The following is a 19,961-nucleotide window of genomic DNA, read 5'->3' as shown; positions in this document are numbered from 1 at the left end:
TTGTGACTGTGAACTGTTGAGACTGTGAACCTCTAACACTGCTGTCTTCTTCTTTAAAACAGAACTGCAAAATTCCAAAAACCATTCTCATTTTATTTACTGTTACGTTTACAAAAATTTGGTGTTTTGTTCCTTTAGTATTTAGGTTTCTGAAACAATCCTCCACAATACATTCATCAGTAACACTGGAGAGCATCACTTCACCACCAAACTGCTAGTTATTGTAAAATACGTAACCTAGGGTTGTTACTCTAACCAGGCGTTGTGACCATGGTCTTTCCTGAGCCAATATCCACTGAAACTCCAACACTCTGCACAAGAAAGCAAAAGCCAGGTATCCTTGCTATGATAAAAGCTAACGCTAGGTTTTGCCATCAGCTCGCTAACCACACACCATGCCGACTGGACATCAGCACTGTCTGGCAAGACAGTGAAAAATATCAAAACAGTGTTCTCATTACAGTGCTAAAAACAAACCAGGTAAATCAGGTAAATTATTCCTGAGCTCAACATAATATAACATCAGTGTGTTTCATTAAAGGGTCTAAATACTGTCGTGAATAGGCTTGTAAAAGCATTTTACAAGCACATCAGACAACCTAAAATGCTGGCATCTTTAAGGGTTTGTAAATGTTAGAAAAACATTGGACTGTAAAAAAAAACATGAGAAAACATGCTTACAGTGAAGGTTTACAACAGTACACAGGTTTAACCTTTACAAATGTAGTCGCCCCATCACACAGATGATATCTGAACCAATATCTGACATCTGAATGCTTCTTTAATTCAGCACTGGAGCTAAGAGACAAATATAGCTACAGCTAATAAAACATACACCCCAGTATTGTGCGATCGTCATACCTAGAGTCAGAAAAAACACTGAAAGGCGATGTTCATACGGCCACATACTGCTTACATAAGCCTTTCATGACATTGAACATAAACTTTTAAACACAAGCTGACATCAACCGACAAAGGTAGTCTCTATGACAACTGACACTTGTTAGAATGAGCCTTTGTTTATCACTGTTCACGTAGGTTTATGTCAGTTGTCATGAAAGGCTTCTGGTGGTGTCATTGAGCCTCTCATGAACGCTGCCCTTCAGTGAAGTGTTCCCGTTATGAATAACAGTGAGTCATACAGTGTCAGAAACCACATAAGCAGCTCTGTCTGAGGTTATCTAACAACTCTGTAGTTTTGAGTCGAGTGTGTGAGGATTTAGGCATCTAGCAAGCAGCACTAAATAAGCTTCTATTGCTTATTGTCCTATTAATTTGTCTAATAGCTCCAGTACACAAGTAAGAAAAACTCAGATAGCCAACATGCCTTGGCTACAATGGCTACATTGGAATCAATGTCTGAACTACAGCTCAAAAGCTGTTTTCATTAAGAAGAGTGAGGCTGAATCACTCACCTGTCATGTCTGAGGGCCCTCATATCCACATACACAGTAGTTGGGTCTGGTCCAGAGGTGCCCTACAACCAACAGGATGAAAGTTAGCACTCTTGGCAGCTAGAAGATTGCATTTCTTAAAATCAAAGGTTTACTGAGTGCGTCAAGGACCTAAAGCGTTTCTTCTCCAGAAAGAAACCATGTAGTAATCTATAGTTAGTAAATCAATTCCTAAAATGAACAAACAAACAGAGCTTCACTGGAAACAAAGCAAAGCAGCCAAATTCAAGCAGAAAAGTCCCATCTCAAAACCATCACCCAAAGATGGCTCTAAAATGAAAAGTGCATAAAGCAGAAAGAAGGCCAGAGCTGTGACTGACAGGGCCGGGATGTCGATGTGAGTGTGTGTGTTAAGAGGAAGAGAACAAAAGTGTTGTGGAGACAGGCAAACAGGCCTTACAGAACTGCGATAAAGTTCTTCAGTCACAGAAGCAGCTCACTGAACCTCACGCCTGTCAGTTAGTGCATTTCCAAGATCTGCTCACCGATTGGAGGTCGATACATAGCATTAGGGCCTGACTGATTTTGAGGTCCCAATATCAAAGCACTGATATATACAGCCAAAACTGACACCACCCGCTCATGTTTGTTATGGCAATAGAGACTGAATTGGTAGACAATTGGTGTAAACACAAAACATAATTGTGGTTAAAATATTAAAACCATTAAATAATATAACTGTAAATGATTAAAAAAATGATGACCAAAAAGCACTTTAACATGAGAACAACACATTGTAACACAAACTAATAAGACCTAAACACCACACAACCAACTGCTGACAATTCTGAAAGTTCCACCATCTGTGCTAGACTGATTTTCACTGCTGAAATCTGACAGTGATAATCATCCAGTCAAAGTTTACATTTTTCAATCACTCAGATGTAAACAAAGTCATTGAGAGTGGTCTAATGCGAGAAGTGTAGAGGAACCATCTGTCCTGGATTTCTTCAGTGGTGGTGATAGGATTCATGGCATGTTAACAACAGGGTGTTTATAAACAACCATTGAATCTACATGTATTGTGAGTGTTTGCAAAATGTTATGTTGATAATACTAAAATAGTGATAAATCAGAAAAAACACAAAGCTTTCTATTTTGCTTGACAGCACCCCTGGCGTTAGGCATGGTGCCAAAAGATTGATGTTTATCTGCCCCAGAGAGTCCTATTCTATTCAATGCTTCTTTACAGGAACTAGACAAGCTGTGTGTGCATTTGCACATCTATGTCCGCAATGGGTGCAGCTTAAAGTAACGGAATGCGTTCATTAGAAGGGGTGTCCACAAACATTTGGACATATAGTGTATTTGCTGCAATACAACTGTGATGTAGCTTTTAGAAGCAGTAAATAGTTCAGGCGGTTCGTTCCATCACCACCATCACCAAACAATTCTGACGCTGCAAGTTTCTCTAAAACATCAACACCAAACCACTCTGAATGACTGAGCTTATTTCCTAAACACTTAATTATGCAGAATTCCGAAATGAAAATAGTTGGAATTTCCCTGTAAACACTAACAAGTAAAATGAGTGTATATCAGTGATTATTGGACTGAAAATCATCTGTGTTGGTCACACAATTATTGTATATATCGGTCTGGCCCTACTTAGTACTGAAATTCACAGCAAGAGACACAGATACTGTCAGGTTTTCATTATAGACTAGTGAAAAAGCCCCCTTTCCATTTAACCAAGAGCCATGACAGAATCCCGCCCACTTATTCACTCACAAGGAAAAGAGAGTCACTGGAGCATGCACCTTCAAACCCAACTAGCCTAGCCCAAATGACCCACAGACCCTCAGCACTACACCTCTCCCAGTGGGCCAGAGGCCAGCAGGGGGCACCCTCCGTATGAACACAAACCATAGTCATTCTGTACAGGCCAGGCGGGCTCCATCAAAGCTTGGTTTCAGGTCACTGACTCCATATGAATTGACTACGTATGGGCTCATTTTCATCCCATGTGTCATTTTTTTTTTTTTTTTTCAAGATTGCAAAGTTAATGGTTCACAGTTGGCACATTATGGCTGGTCTGTAATATTGGAGGTCAGTCGTGGACAATAAAACAGTGAACTCATACTCCACCATGTGGCTATCGTCTTCTACTATAGGCTGCCTTCACATGCTTTCAGAATTAGTACTGGATATCAAAATTCAATACTTTTATTGTACAAATTCTATTACCTAAGAGGTCTGTGCAGTGTCAGTGAGCCAATAAGCATGCATTTTCCAAAAACTGCTGATTGGATGTCTGCATTACACACCATGTGCATGGTAATATCATCAGGGCTTTGGGAATTCTGTGTGGTTCTCCTTTGATTCTTCTTTCAAATTAATTTGCTTTTTCTTGTATACTTTAGAGCACAGTTTCTATTATTTGCTTAATTGAACATAATGGAAAAGTAAGTCTTCATATCAAGTTTTATTAATTTATACCTTAAATTCATAATGATAAACAGTAACTGTACAGTAAAATGTAAATTGTGTTCCTGGTAGAGACTTAATTTCACTTATCAAATCAACAATAATAGTGTAATTGGACTAGGAGTTGCCATAGCATTGGGGTGTGTACTGTACTATATTCTATGTGTTGTATATACTGCATTTCAAATGTACACTGTAGCTTATCCTTGATAACTGCATTCATTGCACATGGTATATGGGAAGCAGGACGGTCCGACAAGCATGTGAAGGCAGCAAACACTACTGCTGGCTATCTGATCTTGCTTAGCCCATGTGCCGATCGCCATGATGGGTCTCAAGGATCCCACTGGGATTGGGGTTTGAGCCTCAGAGCTCTACATCCTTCTAAGGGAACTGGGGGTCAGCAGCCATTAGTCTATTAGTCCATTTAGCCTGGTAATCCTGCATCTCTTGCGGAAACAGGTGGGCAGGTTAAAAAACACCCACGCATTCAGCCTGCCCACACTTTTCCAACCCATTAGCACAAAGCATGATGCATGGGGCGTCTCACACTGGCAAAGCAACTGTCCCAAACCCACACCACAACCAGCACGGGGGCAAGGGAGTGTGGGGCTTCCCTACCTGATCAAGCTTCCCAAGCCTGTGAGGCTACAGCAGCCATTGATGAGACGAAGGGGGGAGGGTGGACAAAGAGATAGAATGACAGGGAGAAAAACAGGGAGGAGAAAGAAGAACAGGAAATGTGAGAGAAATGGTTGGAAAATGATAGGCAGGGGCACGGGAAGGTAAAGGGATATGAATAAAAGAAAAACAGGAGAAATGAATTGTGGGGGGAACAAATCAGTGGAAAAGATAAAAAGTCAAAACCACATGCAAAAACGACAAACAGAGAGATGACAAACTAAGGAAATACATGGCCATTCTTTCAGTGCAATTCTTTGAATGCAGGTGATTTAAGGTTAGAAGTGGTATATCTGCTTTTTCTGACAGGAGATGAAGGCCAAAACTGTGAACCTTCTTGTGTATTTTGTTCCCGTCACTCCAGGACACCGGGAAACCCTCAAGACGAACCTAAAGCCCTATTCATAACCGATACATAAAAGTAAGCCTTGCCAAAATGTCAGGTCTCAAGAGTGCAACTTCTCGGAATCTAGACTCAGCCTGGAATAACAGAGCTAACTTTTAAATACATTCACATAAATATATTAATAACTCCAACCTAAACCAATATTGGCTGCGTCTCAATATGAGATGAAAGTCAATTTCACCTGCCAAAATGAAATACACAGATTTGATCTTAGTGTGATAGCTGTCTGAGAGTGGAGCAACAACCTAAGCGCACTTAAACTGCCACAGGGCACACTCAGCACAAACACAAGACGCCGTGGGGCTCAAATCCTCTCCACAGACTCTGAGCACTAATCCAGCTGTGTGGACAGAAGTGTAGAGCATGTGAAAATGTCAGAATCAGGATTATGGCCTGATCTTTACATCAGCTGCAGAGAGTCCAGGACTGAATCAGATACCCTTGAGATGTAGCAGGGCTGCAACTAACAGCTATTTCTGTAGTCAATGAATTGAATGACAATTATTCAATTAATCAGGCAATCAATTATTTAACTACAATTACACTTTCTGCTATTTCCCCTTCTGTGTTGGTATATTGACTGTAAGAGCCCCACTTGGGCCTTATTGGGCCATGCCCCTTGCCCGGAGATGTGCCATAGGGCGTTCTGTGTGATGCTGCTTTGTGCAGAGGGAGGAGAGGCAGTTAAAAAGGTTCAACTGAAAGTGATCAAAAAGCTAAAGTAAGCTGAGCCTTCAGTAACAGCTGTAATGGTGGAAGGATTAGCACCTGCAGTCTTTCACAAATTAAAGTCATTGCATTAAAAAGGCAGTTTTTGGGTTGCAGTAAGTTAACTTTTCAGCCTGTATCTAAATGGTACACTATCTGTCCAAATGTTTGGAGACATCCCTTCTAATGAATGCCTTCAGCTACTTTAATGTTGCACCCATTGCTGACACAGATGTGCAAGTGTGTGCACACACACACACAAAACGTGTCCACTCCCTGTAAAGAAGTACTGTTAATGGAATAGGACTCTCTGGAGCAGATAAACATGAACCTACTGGCACCATGTCTAATGCCAGACGTGGGCTAGAGGGGTATAAAGCAACCCCAACACTGAGCTGTGGAGCAGTGGAACTGTGTTCTCTGGAATGATGGCTGGCGCTCCATCCAGTACTTTTGGGACAAATTGGGGAGTTGGGGGTGAGGTAGGGTGGTGATCATCCAACATTTTGGCCTCACACTCAATGCTTTTGATGCTAAAAGCAATGAAATCCTCACATTAATGCTCCAAATTATTTCCCTGGACAGTACAGACAGTTACTTCAACAAAAGCAGGATAAGCTCCTTTTTTTAATAACCTTGATTTCTGGAAGATAATAATTAATGAGCAGGTGTCCCAATACTTTTGGCAATATAGTGTAGTGAAGACTGTTATTACAACGCTTTTGTTGCTTAGCAACAGAGAGACGCACAGCATAAAGCAGCCTCCAAAAATGCAGTGGTGTGAACCCTCAAGAAACAAAACAGTGTCTATGGTGTACCTTCAAGAAAAAACACAATGTGAACCACCCCTTAGAGAGATGATGAGAAACAGAATGGTGTGTTGTGCTGGAAGCCATGGCATTTCTGGTAATCAATAGGAGGATTATTTAAAAAAAAAATTTCCAATGATGCCTTACACACATGATTATGAAATTCTTACTGATATTCCTAATTCTAGCGTGTCTTTTTTTCAAGTAAACGAAGTGTTCTCTGTAGCCAGCGTCTCTGATGTCTATTCAACTTCGTTGATTAATCACTGCATCCGTACTCTGAAGTTGTCTGCTTCCTCTGATCTGAAGATCTTCCCCTCTCACACCCACACATAACCTCATGCAAGACATGAAGTTCACCAACCTGCAGGCAGATGGCCAGGTTCACTCTGCAGCCGAAGGAGGTGCTGACGGCCCGCGGGTGCAGGCCAAGGTCTTTGAAGAGTTTGGAGAAAGACTGTGTGAGAGCTATCCGGGGCCTTTCCTCCGCCACCACCACACATGTCCTCACGCGGGACAGGTCCAAGCCACGAGACTGTACACGCACATACACACAAACAGGGTCAACACAATTGTCCCAATTGTCATGAAATCAATCGAGATTAGGCAAATGTTACTTTGCTGCTTTGGTGCTCAAATTGGCTCACTCTGATTTTTGACCACAACATAAAAGAAATGTAGCTGTAGCTTCAATACCTCAAGTACGTTTTGGTAAGAAAAACCCTAAAACTGTGTAAAAAAGAACAAATCTTTTTTACGTATTACGTATTTTACGTATTTGTGTTTGTAAATAGGACATTTGCTGTTTGCCATTTGTTAACAGAGAAAAAAGTAAGTCAGAAGAGCCTCTAAATTGTCTAGGGGAAAAAATACATTGACTGTTAACCCCTACACTAATTCAAGAGTATAATAAAACCAGTAGCCACTGGCCAGTTAAAGGGTTAATTTAGTAGAAATTTATTTAAAAATATGCAATCAATCATTGATAACGTTAAATATAAAAGGACCATTATTAGGCCAGGCACCATTGAGAACTGTAACCTCAATCTTTAAAGCATTATATTTGTGTTTGTATGGAGGAAGTTTGCTGTTTATTGTTGTTTTTGACTGCAAATTAAATTAAAAAATAAGTCGCTGCTACTAAAGTGCCTCTGAAGTGAATTTAATTGAAATGTCTTTAATATTAATTATGTAATTAACTATGTAATTATGTATGTCTCAATAATCATGTAATGCAAACTGAATTTATTGCAAAGCAGCAATAACTCTAAACTTGTAATGGCTAAATTATTAATGATACTAACATACATGAATAATGATAAAAAGTGAAAAAACACTTCATATAGTAAGATGTAATAATAAATAGTTTTTTTTTGGGGGGGGGGGGGTCGAACCTGGTTTCTCCCCTTCATTGATTGTGCACAAATGAACTGCACGCTGCCCCTCTAGACGTCCCCAAAGTTAATGAAGTGCTCTGCTGCTTTAGACGAGAGTCAGTAACTATGGCAATCTCAGCCGACTAAATCACAGTAAATAAAGCACATTTTACAAGGCAGGCTCGCCAGAAGGCACAGGCGGCCTTTTCTTTTTCCCCAGCCCAGCTGAGGCAGTAATTACACACACATTCACGCCCAGTGCAGGCACGCTCTTTGCCAGCTCTGAGCCGCAGGATAAAAGCACTACAACATTGCAACCAGCCCACTAGCACAGATATTGTTTATAAATATGGCTAATAAGATGTTTTCAGCAATAATTAGGTGCCAGTCGTAAATTAGGACTAACGCAGGCATGGAATTGGTGAACGTATGAATCAGCAGGCAGTGAGTAATAAAAGAGTTATATCATTTTTGATTGATATTTATTGCCAAGCAAAAACAGCAGCAAAATTAGTGTCGTTGATGTCTCTTGAAATCATCTTGTAATTGCTGTTTATATTTGCTTATAATATATGATCTCTACACTGTCGCTGCAATGACTCTGCAGTACACTTCTGTTGAAGCATTTTGTATCACTTTATCACATTTGTACAACCTACTGGCCAATGTTCCCTTATGCCACACTGTAACTGCACCAACAGAATAGAACAGTGATCCCCTAGTATGTGCATGATGGTATTTTGACTCTGAGACATGAGCTCATTATGCCTGCAGTCAAAAACGAATGGGTTTTGGTTAAGTGACAGCCATTCATGGCTGGGTCTCTCTCTGGGTGGCCCTTCTTCTCCCCACATCACTTGATGCTTGCCAACACTGCCGTCTGTTAGCTGGCCCAACAGAATTAGCAATTAGTGTTCTCCTGCAAGCGTGTTCAGCTGTCCGATGACGTTGTGTTAGAGGCAGTTTGAAAAAAGGCAGTGTGTGATTTTGTGTTTCTTGGAGGAACACCTGCTAGCCTTCACCCTCCTTGTTTTGACACCAAATAAAATTAATTTACCCTAATGCAAATTTGCATCCTTGACTAACAGTGCTATGGCTTTTGCTTCCCTGAGCTATGAAGGGTTGGGCTCTTGTATAGCAGCACTACGCTAATTTTTGGTGCTAAAAATTCCCTTCCCTACTGAGGATAAGTAAACACATAAACCAGAGGCAGCCTGGTATGCAGCCAGTCGGGTGACTGCATTAAACCAAATAACTATCCTTGTTTTGTGTTTTGACTGTTAATGTAGATGAGTTATGCAGAGTGCCAACTACTAAGTCACCCAACTGCTGCCAGCTATAGCGGCACCCTACTCTTGAAAGTACATAATTATCTCTGGGACTCCCAGCCACAAATAGCTGTAGCATCACCAGGGATCTCTTGAGGATAAGGGGCATTGCTTAGACAGCTGCACTGTTTGGTAGCCCCTAGTGTGACTGATTTGATGTCTTCAATCTCTTGGCCTTCAAACATTAGCAATGCAATGCTACGTTATTACATATTCTTAAAAATATTAGGCTATTCTCAGTTTTGAACACGGTCCACAGTTATTATGTGGACCACTGGAGTAGCTGTACCTTGAGTGATTCGGTCTGCAGGCCCAGACCCTTGGTGCACAGCTCCATGACTGAGTACGAACAGAAGGTGTCTCTGACACGGAACTGACTGACAGCCAGCAGCCAGAGCGCCGGGTTCACTTCCAGCTCCGACGGTGGGATCAGGATGGACTGGTGCCCTGAGTACACACTTCACACAGCAGAAAGAAAGCACACACTCAGTACAACTACGAACAAACACAGCAAGAGCACGGAGCTGAAAGAAGGGGTGGGGCAGTGACTACAGCGAAGCATCCGGAAAGCACACTTCGCTCAAGCCAGACAGACATGCTGAGTACACGCTTCACACTCGGGAAGTAGACGCAGCACAAAAAAGAGCCTGTTCTTCCCAACCAGAAATGTACACGCAGCACAAAAAGAGGATTTGCCACAGGAGCTTTCTCCGCAAACCAGTTCAATACTTGAATGTGAAAGGCAGCAAGCCACCTGCAGCGCTCTCATAGGCTGTCACAATGCAGTCATTGTGCTGGACAGGATGAGGGATGTGGCATATAGATGTACAGAGGAAGCGTACCTCTCTCTCTTTTACAACTGAAATGTAAAAATGTGATTCAGCTGCACTGGTTTTTAAAGGTCAGAACTGTTCACAGCTGATTATTATAATCAAACTCAATAAAGTATGCTCTGATTTTTTAAAGTAGAAATAAAATTATTGGAATAAATTAACATAGAAACATTTCAGAAACCATGTTTTTTTTTATTATTATCTAAAAGAAAATGAGAGATTTTGCATTAATGTAATTATTTGAACATGCATTAAATGTAGAGCTGTAAATATTTACTTTTTTTAAGTAAATGAATGAATGTATTATAAAAATCCCCAATTCAGTGTAGTGTACTGATGTGGTCTACTAGTAATATACATAGTGTGGAGCACAGTAGCCACTTTTGCCTGCATTTTTCTACAGATCCTCCTTCTCTTCTTTTGTGACCCTGAAACTGATTTTGTGACACCATCTTGCCACCTGTGCAAATACTGGACGAGATGAAAGAAGCCGCTTAAAACGCCCACCCAAGCGGCTTCCAGGGGACGATACAGAAGAGCATGCTATCTAGGAAGTCTTTTACAGATTTTGATTCGTCAGTGACATCACTGCATTCACGCCCAGACAGTACACAGTGGCATTATCTGCCATCAAAACACATGTAAGTCAGATTCTACTGTTCATGTATCTCTGCAATGAGCAGGTGTTTAAACATTCACAAATAACACTATTACATATATGGAACTGTTGTTTAACTGTTGTGAAAACATGTGAAAACCTTTTTAAAAAAAATTTAAATAAATTTAATCATATGGACATTTCCTCTTTACTTGAACCATATTGGAAGATGAAGATAATCTAACAAAACCAGTTAGAAAGTTAGGACACCCCCACATCAACCGCCTAAATTAGAATCAGGTGCAGCACATCAGCTACAGATCATTATTAGAGGGGATTTTAGAGGAACCTCAGAAATTTAGGTTGGTTTGTTCTTCAATGGAAAAGTGAATTGGCATTATGCAATTTACAGGTAGATCTTGACCCAGCTGAAGACAAAGTAAAAAGTAAAATTATTTGGAGACAGTAACAGAAGACATATTTGGTGTAAACCAGTCCCAGCATTTAAGCACAAAAATCCATATCAACTGTGAAGCATGGAGGTGGAAATGTCATGGTTTGGGGCTGCTTTTCTGCAGCAGGGCCTGGAGAGCTCTCCAACATTATGTGAGACCATCTGTCTAAAAACTACAGCTGAAATATCACACAACTGAAAGAATTCTGCATGGAGAAGTGGGAAACACTTTCTCCCAGATGATAAAGTGAAGTTATTTCAGGCAAGGCAAAAATACTAGCTATTAGGGCATAGGATGTCCTAACTTTTTCCTCACATGAAAATTGCATTTCTGTTACATTACATTTTACAAAAGTTTTATGTATTTAGTTATATTCCCTCCATCTCGTCATACTGTGCAAGTGAAGATCAAATGTCCATATGTTCTTCTGGAGTAGGGGAAGAGCAGTAGGAAGGGACGGAGGAGGACAGGAGCAGTAGCAAGTTTCTGGATGCACCCTATATGTCCAAATGATTGTGGACAACCCTTCAAATAAATGCATTCAGCTTCTTCAAGCTGCACCCACTCCTGAAACAGATGTGCAATTGCATACACACATCTTGCCTAGTTCCTGAAAAGTACTGCCAATAGAATAAGACCTAATAGGCCTAATGCTAGGTGTGCCTAATGGTAGAAGGGTATAAAGCCACCAGTATTGAGCTATTTTCTCTAGAATGATGGTGCTCCAGCCAACAATTTGATTATTTGGCATGTTGATCATCCAACATCCTGACCTCACTAACACTCTTGTTGCCAAATGCAATCAAATCCTCTCAGCAATTCTCCAAAATCTAGTATAAAGCCTTCCCTGGACAGTAGAAAGAGTTACCTCAGGATAAACTCTTTTTTTTTTATACACAATGTGTGAGCAGGTGTCCCAATACATCTGTTGATATTGTGTGTCTGCAGTTTGAATGTTTTGTAAGATGAATAAGATGAATAAATGTCAATTCTTGTCAGTTCTTGTTTTTCAAAGAGGTAGATTTTTTGAAGTGTTCAATTAGAGATTATACTACTTCTCAAAAATCCAGGCACTAGTGACATACATACCTGCAGAGGCACCAGAGGACGAAGCCCAGGCCGCAGTATGGGTCCAGGCAGATGGCCACCTCGCGAGAGGGGTACAGCTCACACTGGAGCTTGATTGAGCGGCAGAAGGCACTGGTGGCGGAGTGAGACATCTGAACAATAAAAAGAAGAACAAGGAGAGAACGAGGAGGAGGAAGAGGGAAGACAACAGAAATGGGACAACATTATTAGAGAAAAGAACCAGAGGTAGTGAAATAGAGACAGTCAAAGACAGAGAGAGAGAAGGAAAGGGGCAGAGTTTGTGGCAAAAAAGAAGCAGAGAGCCAGAGAAAAGAGAGGAAGAGAAAGAGAGAGACAGAGAGAGAGACAGACAGAGAGAGAGAGAGAGAGAGAGAGAGAGAGAGAGAGAGAGAGAGAAGAGAGAGAGAGAGCAAGAGAGACAAAGAGGTGGAGTTAAAGACAAGAAGGGGCAGATAAAGAGGCAAACAGGCAGAGAGAGAAAGACAAAGACAGAGAGAGATGAAAAAAGACCAAGCAGAGAAAGAGAGAGAGAGAGAGAGAGAGAGAGAGAGAGGGGTACATAAAGAGAAAGTGATGAGCAAAGGGAGAGAGAGAAAAAGGGGGGGGGGGGGGGGCAGGGAGATTTACATTAGCACCTGATTCACTAATGTGACAGGAGTACCGCTGCAGCCTCAGGAAGGTGATGATGTAGCCTGACAGGGGCTCGAAATGCTAAATGTCACTTTTCTTTTTTTCTGACAGACTCCTGATACTGTAATAAGGCCGACCTGTTGTGCTAAAAAGCTATTTACAACATTCAAACTTTCCAACCCATCAACAGCCACCACTGCAAATTAGTACCTCACCCAATTATGCAAATTTATCATCGGCCAAACAGTAACGTTTACAAACAGTTTTTTTCACAATTCATTAGCGCACCCCATTTGTGGGAAATGTATGTCATTTTCTAGACCGGCACGGAAGCAGACGGGCTGTGGAATATCTTTGTTTGTGAGTGGTGAAAACGCAACAGGAGCTCATTTCGCTGTGTCAGCACAGATGATGGGACAGTAGCGGGTGGTCTCAGTGGGCACACCGTCCGCAATTAGTCATCTTTTTCCACTGGCCTGTTTTCCATTGTAAAACAATAAGGGGAGAAAAGTTCTTGTTCTCCCCTGCCCTCCACACCTAATATTACATATTACCACCTACCAACAACCAAACACCGGCTCTCGCTTGGAATGTTTTTGAAACTCAGCCGCTCTGGTGCAGCGAGGCTAAAGGCTAACGAGGCTGAGCTCTCTGACCAAACAGAGATAAATGAAAGCCCTATATGACTGAGAGGATTGGCTTTTTTTTTTGCTAAAGAAAGGTACCTTTACTCCTGCTAGCATCCCTGTGGTGGACACACTGAAGTCCAGGTAGGCCAGCGTGTCCGGGTTGGAGGGCTTGTACAGTTGAGGGGGCTTCTTCTTTGGCAGATCATCTAAAGAATACAACAGACTGTTTAAATAACAAAGACACACAGGGTCACTGATGCAAAGCAAATAATGGCATTCAAGTATTAATAGCAGCCACCTGTGGAGAAATGTCAGCCTGCTGATTATGAGTGTGTGAGTGAGTGAGCTTCACATCTAATAAAAGGGGCTGTTAGTAGAGCCTTGTTTATTTGCTATTAGTCAGTGCAGGTTGTACATACGGTCAAATAATATAAATATTAAAAAAAAAATATTAAGTTGCAACCATTGCTGACACAGATGTGCACATGCACCCACACAGCTTGTCTAGTCTCTGTAGAGAAATACTGCCAACAGAATAGAAGCAGATAAACATGAGCCTTTTGGCAGAATGCCTAATGCCAGACGTGGGTTGGAGGGGTATAAAGCCCCCATCATTGAGCTGTGGAGCAGTTGAGCTGTGTTCTCTGAAATGATGGTGTTCCATCCAATGCTTTTGGGATAAGTTAGGGAGTTGAGAATGACCTAACCTAACTAACACTCTTGTTGCTGAATGCAAATAAATCCTCACACCCATGCTCTAAAATTTAGTAGAAAGCCTGGACAGTAGAGACATGTAACTCCAGCAAAAACAGGATACGCTTTTTTTAATACAATTGATTTTAGAAAAAACAATAAATGAGCAGGTGTCCTAATACTTTTGTTTGTAACGTGTTTATTTGTGGGCCATACTACTATTTGTAGTCCAACATAGCTTATACTTTTTCAGCACTAGTTGGAACTGTGTGTGAACTATGCAAGTTGGAAAACAAAGGAAAGCTTTGTTGCACTGTGACATATACAGTGGGGAAAAAAGTATTTAGTCAGTCACCAATTGTGCAAGTTCTCCCACTTAAAAAGATGAGAATCACATTGTCTGATTTTTAACAAATTTATTTGCAAATAATGGTGGAAAATAAGTATTTGGTCACCTACAAACAAGCAAGATTTCTGGCTGTCACAGACCTGTAACTTCTTCTTTAAGAGGCTTCTCCGTCCTCCACTCATTACCTGTATTAATGGCACCTGTTTGAACTCGTTAACAGTATAAAAGACACCTGCTCACAACCTCAAACAGTCACACTCCAAACTCCACTATAGTGAAGACCAAAGAGCTGTCGAAGGACACTAGAAACAAAATTGTAGACCTGCACCAGGCTGGGAAGACTGAATCTGCAATAGGCAAGCAGCTTGGTGTGAAGAAATCTACTGTGGGAGCAATAATCAGAAAATGGAAGACCTACAAGACCACTGCTAATCTCCCTCGATCAGGGGCTCCACGCAAGATCTCAGCCCGTGGGGTCAAAATTATCGGTGAGCAAAACGGTGAGCAAAAATCCCAGAACCACACGGGGGGACCTAGTGAATGACCTGCAGAAAGCTGGGACCAACGTTACAAAGGCTACCGTCAGTAACACACTACGCCGCCAGAGACTCGGATCTTGCAGTGCCAGACGTGTTCCCCTGCTTAAGCCAGTACATATCTGGGCGCGTCTGAAGTTTGCTAGAGAGCATTTGGATGTTCTGGAAGAGTATTGGGAGAATGTCTTATGGTCAGATGAAACCAAAGTAGAACTGTTTGGTACAAACACAACTCGTTGTGTTTGGAGGAGAGTGAATGCTGAGTTGCATCCAAAGAACACCATACCAACTGTGAAGCATGGGGGTGGCAACATCATGCTTTGGGGCTGTTTCTCTGCAAAGGGACTAGGACGACTGGTCCGTGTACATGAAAGAATGAATGGGGCCATGTATTGTGAGATTTTGAGTGCAAACCTCCTTCCATCAGCAAGGGCATTAAAGTTGAAACTGGGTCTGGGTCTTTCAGCATGACAATGATCCCAAGCACACTGCCAGGGCAACAAAGGAGTGGCTTCGTAAGAAGCATTTCAAGGTCCTGGAGTGGCCTAGCCAGTCTCCAGATCTCAACCCCATAGAAAACCTTTGGAGGGAGTTGAAAGTCTGTGTTGCCGCCGACAGCCCCAAAACATCACTGCTCTAGAGGAGATCTGCATGGAGGAATGGGCCAACATACCAGCAACGGTGTGTGCCAACCTTGTGAAGACTTACAGAAAACGTTTGACCTCTGTCATTGCCAACAAAGGATATACAACAAAGTATTGAGATGAACTTTTGTTATTGACCAAATACTTATTTTCCACCATTATTTGCAAATAAATTCTTTAAAAATCAGACAATGTTCAATCAATCAGACAATTTTCAGAAATGTTTTCTCTCATTTTTTCTCTCATAGTTGAGGTCTACCTATGATGTCAATTACAGGCCTCTCTCATTTTTTTAAGTGGGAGAACTTGCACAATTGGTGACTGACTAAATACTTTTTTTCCCCACTGTAAGTACTGATCTTCACAGTAAAATGGCAAATAGATTAAAAATAGTTCAAGCTTATGTTTTTAAATGCCATTTCATCTCACCACCTATCTCATTACATAAGTGCACAGGGTATTAATAATGGGTCATAAAAATATCATTTAAAAAATATAGGTCACTTGGAAAAAAGATTGAGAAGAAAACCACTTTTACCATCCAGAGAAAACCCTTTTTCATCGTAATTTGACTCCACTATTGCGGAACAATGTGTGGAATGATCTAATATTACAGTGGATACAGTGTTGATGTGACGCCAATCTGCTCACCTGTGTCTAGGACAGGAGGCCACGTCCTGACGTCCACTGCAGCGGATGCTTCCTTTGACTTCAACAGCTTGCATATGACCTGTGTGGTCATCACACAGGCTGACCGGCTCACCTGCACATATGAACATCATCGACATCATCAGTATGACTAAGCAGACACACCTAACCATTAAAAGATGAGCAAACATAAATACACATTATGCTGAATGAATGAGGTTTCACTAATCATGCAATCAATCTGGAGCAGTCACAGCAGTTTGTAGCCTTCCTACAAGGTAATACACCCAGCTAACGGCTCAGTTAGCACCCACCTCCACAATCATCTTCACAGTGGGCAGGGTGGTGGCGATGTTTTGAGGGTGCGGCGGGCGCACAGTGATGGGCACACAGCCGGCATACAGGCACCCATAAAAGGCTGCAATCAGGTCTATACCTACAGCAGGAAGCAAAGGCATAATGCATAGTTCTGCTTCATATCAATATAATCATTTGTAGTTCAAAGTCTATGAGTGCAAGTGTGACGTACCTGGCGGGTAAACCAGAGCTACGTGGTCTCCATCCTGCAGGTGGCCTCTCTCCATCAGCATGGCTGCAATCTTCTCCGCCCGCTTGTGCAGCTGCAGGCATGTCAGTGAGCTCAGGATTGCCCCCTACAGACATATGAGCACATTAAAACATTCGCAAAGGAATATTTATACCTGGCCCTAATTCCCACCTGCATAGCTAACTCACTGTTACCAACCTTTTCTGTCACGCCTTTGCCTGTTCATACTGGAAATGACCACCACTACAGTAATGCTACTTCCTGCTAGCCACTCTATGTGGTTGGGAATGTTTCATTAGCATAAAGCTAACTGATAAATAATCACTTTTCCATACTTATTGTTTAATATTACTTTTCTTAAATATAAGCTTTTTGGATATCACATAGACCAACTGGTTTGTGTGTGTGCATATATATATATATATATATATATATATATATATATATATATATGTGTGTGTGTGTGTGTGTGTGTGTGAAAAAAAGGAATTAATGTAAGTGAAATTAAAGGTTTGTCATTGCTCTTTAAAGTTACCTCTCTAAGGGAGTGAATTACTAGCCTGTATATACACTGTGTGTCCAAATGTTTGTGGACTCTGCCTCTAATGAATGCATTCAGCAACTAAAAGTTGCACCCATTGCTGACAAAGATGTGCAAATGCACACACTATCCCTGTATAGAAGTATCGCCAATCTGGAGCAGACAAACATCTATTGGCACCATATTTAATGCCAGGCATGGGCTAGAGGGGTATAAAGACCCCAGCAGCAGTGGAACTGTGTTCTTCAGAATGATGGTAGAGACAGTTACTCTAACAAAAGCTGAATAAACTCTTTTTTAATACCCCTGATTTTGGAATATAGTGTATGTGTCTGCATGCTTGTGAAGGCATTCTGTATTACCCGTGAGCTGAGCAGGGTAAAGAGCACATGGTCTGGAGTGGTCTGCGCCCGCCACTGCAATACCTCAGACAAGAAGAGGAACTACACAGGAAGAGAATATACTCTGTCAATAAACACCAAAACCTTGACAAAAATTATATTGTATAAAAAATGTACAGTATCGAATCAGTGTATTGCATGACACCATCATTAATATTCAAAGGGAAGCTGATTTTTTCACACAGGTGCCTTAACAGCTGTAGCCGTTAGTGTTAATGACCAGATTGTTTAAAAATGTAACTTAATTCATTCAGTTGGAAACAAGGCACATCTTCACAGCACCTTTTTAACAGGAGGAACAGTTTTTACTTAAGCATCAACTGTTTTGTTAACACTCACGGGGAAAGCTCTGTTAAAGACATTAGCAGGTGGAGTTGGCGTTACCTCGGGTCTGAAAGTGACGAGGGCGTTACTTCACCATTTACAGCACTGTTATTCCCAGCCGACGTTCAAGCTTGTCTTAAAAAGCAGCGAAACCGCAGCAATCCCACTCACACAAACCGGGCCCGATTTTCATGGGCTTGAATGGAATGGTGCGATGAGGGGAGAGAGCATGCTCAGGGTATGAATGAGCATGCAGGGGTGTAAATGAGCATGGAAAGGTGTTAACCCAGAGGCTGGATGACATGCGGCGGTGTTGGACTACACGTACTCATGCAGGGTTGAGGTGGGTTAAATGGCATGCAGAGCGAGAGTTAGAGGACACTGCTGACTGTTTCTGCACTCACACACTGATTAACTGAGGGACAGGGTGTGTGACATTGGCTGATTTAGAGACAGACAGCGTGGGGGAGAGAAATACAGAGAAGGATAGATAGATAGATAGAGAGATAGATAGAGAGATAGATAGAAAGTGAGTAAATAAACATGTGGTCAAGAATGTGATTGAATGAGAAAGTGTGTGAGCAAGTGAATGAGTGAGAGAGAAAGTAAGTGAAAAAACACTGTGAGTGAATGGGCAAGTGTGTGAGCGAATGAGTGAGTGACTGAGCTGAGTTGTTAAGGGTGTGAGTGAATAAGCAAGCATGTGATCAAGCAAGTGAACGAGGAAGGGACTGATCGAAGGACTGAGTGAGTGATCAAGTTAATGAGTGTGTGAGCAAGCGAGTGAATGAATGAGTGAGTGTGTGTACAGTAGTGCGAGTGTGTGTGGGTTGAGGTGGAGTGTGCAGCAGTCATGCTGATGCAGTAATGGCTGCCATCTTTCAGCTTGAGAGGACACAGTAATGGATTCTGTCTGAGCAAAAGCTGACTGACTGACAGCAAAGCAAAAAGCAGAGAGATCAGCGTAACACAAACACAGGCAGAAAACAGCTCCCCGTGAAGAATAATTACTCTGACGCCTAATCTTTCCCCCGACTGTTCCACGAATGTCAGCCGGGTTCAAAAAAAGTAGGAGGGTTTTTTCAACCCAATTTACAAAATCCGGACGAAACAAGCGGTTTTAAATGTGCGGACGTCAAAGTATTAGTGCTTTTATGTGCAAGTGCATGCGCATGGTACTACAGAGCTGGCCAGGCCCCAGAGGTCTAGCAGTTTTCGGGACCATGCTCTCTGCAGACTCTGGCTTTTGACAGTTATTGATTGCAGAGATAAATATGTAGTAAGAATTAAACGAACCTCCAGCCTCCCTAAAAGCGGAAAGATGAAAAATGACTGCGGCACAGGCGGTCCAAAATACAGCAGTCATAACTGGATGTGGTTATCTATCTCATCAGGGTAATTATGGAGCAGGGGGGGCGGCTTGCTTATCTTCATGATAAATGAGGCTGGACACTGACGAATGCTTTAACTGAGCAAATCAAAATGCAGGCAGAAATGAAAATGGGTACTTGTGCATCCTTTGCTTGCTCTTGTGGCCTGGGCTTCATTTGCATAAGTAAAAGGATGAATTAATGAAATTATGGATAGATGGATGGATGCATGGATGGATGGGTGGGTGGACAGATGAAAATCGGGGCCCCATGGTGCCACACACACACCTTTCTTGCCTGATCATTGTCTTCGATCTGTCCCAGGTCTCTGCCGCTGGCCTGTGCAATCCTCTTCCCTGATACCAGGTTTCCTACCATTACTGAAGCAGGCCCGATCTCTGCACAACACACAGCCAGTGGGTCACACACTGATATACACACACACACTCATCCACAGAGACACTTCAAAGAACAAAACAGATGTC

The 19,961-nt window shown here is 41.9% G+C and overlaps 1 protein-coding gene across 10 annotated transcripts in view; it reads right to left on the bottom strand.

Moving 5' to 3' along the window:
- The window catches only part of dip2ca (disco-interacting protein 2 homolog Ca), a 149,018-nt gene that overhangs the window by 7,403 nt on the left and 121,654 nt on the right, over positions 1-19,961 (bottom strand). For 4 of the 10 annotated variants that reach the window (XM_072690605.1, XM_072690632.1, XM_072690630.1 and 1 more), the window contains 11 exons: positions 19,765-19,874; positions 17,744-17,824; positions 16,823-16,946; positions 16,608-16,729; positions 16,297-16,408; positions 13,520-13,629; positions 12,165-12,295; positions 9,479-9,647; positions 6,850-7,020; positions 4,503-4,529; positions 1,416-1,477 (listed from right to left, as the gene is read on the bottom strand). In XM_072690605.1, the coding sequence (XP_072546706.1) occupies positions 1,416-1,477; positions 4,503-4,529; positions 6,850-7,020; positions 9,479-9,647; positions 12,165-12,295; positions 13,520-13,629; positions 16,297-16,408; positions 16,608-16,729; positions 16,823-16,946; positions 17,744-17,824; positions 19,765-19,874 (1,219 nt within the window). The remainder of the gene's footprint in view (positions 1-1,415; positions 1,478-4,502; positions 4,530-6,849; positions 7,021-9,478; positions 9,648-12,164; positions 12,296-13,519; positions 13,630-16,296; positions 16,409-16,607; positions 16,730-16,822; positions 16,947-17,743; positions 17,825-19,764; positions 19,875-19,961) is intronic. The other 6 variants (XM_072690613.1, XM_072690642.1, XM_072690620.1 and 3 more) reach the window with 3 other exon arrangements.

Source organism: Salminus brasiliensis, chromosome 1, assembly GCF_030463535.1.
Source record: "Salminus brasiliensis chromosome 1, fSalBra1.hap2, whole genome shotgun sequence".
NCBI classification, from domain to species: Eukaryota; Metazoa; Chordata; class Actinopteri; order Characiformes; family Bryconidae; genus Salminus; species Salminus brasiliensis.
Note: the sequence above shows the minus strand (reverse complement) of the source record. Positions and strands in the feature narration are given on the sequence as shown.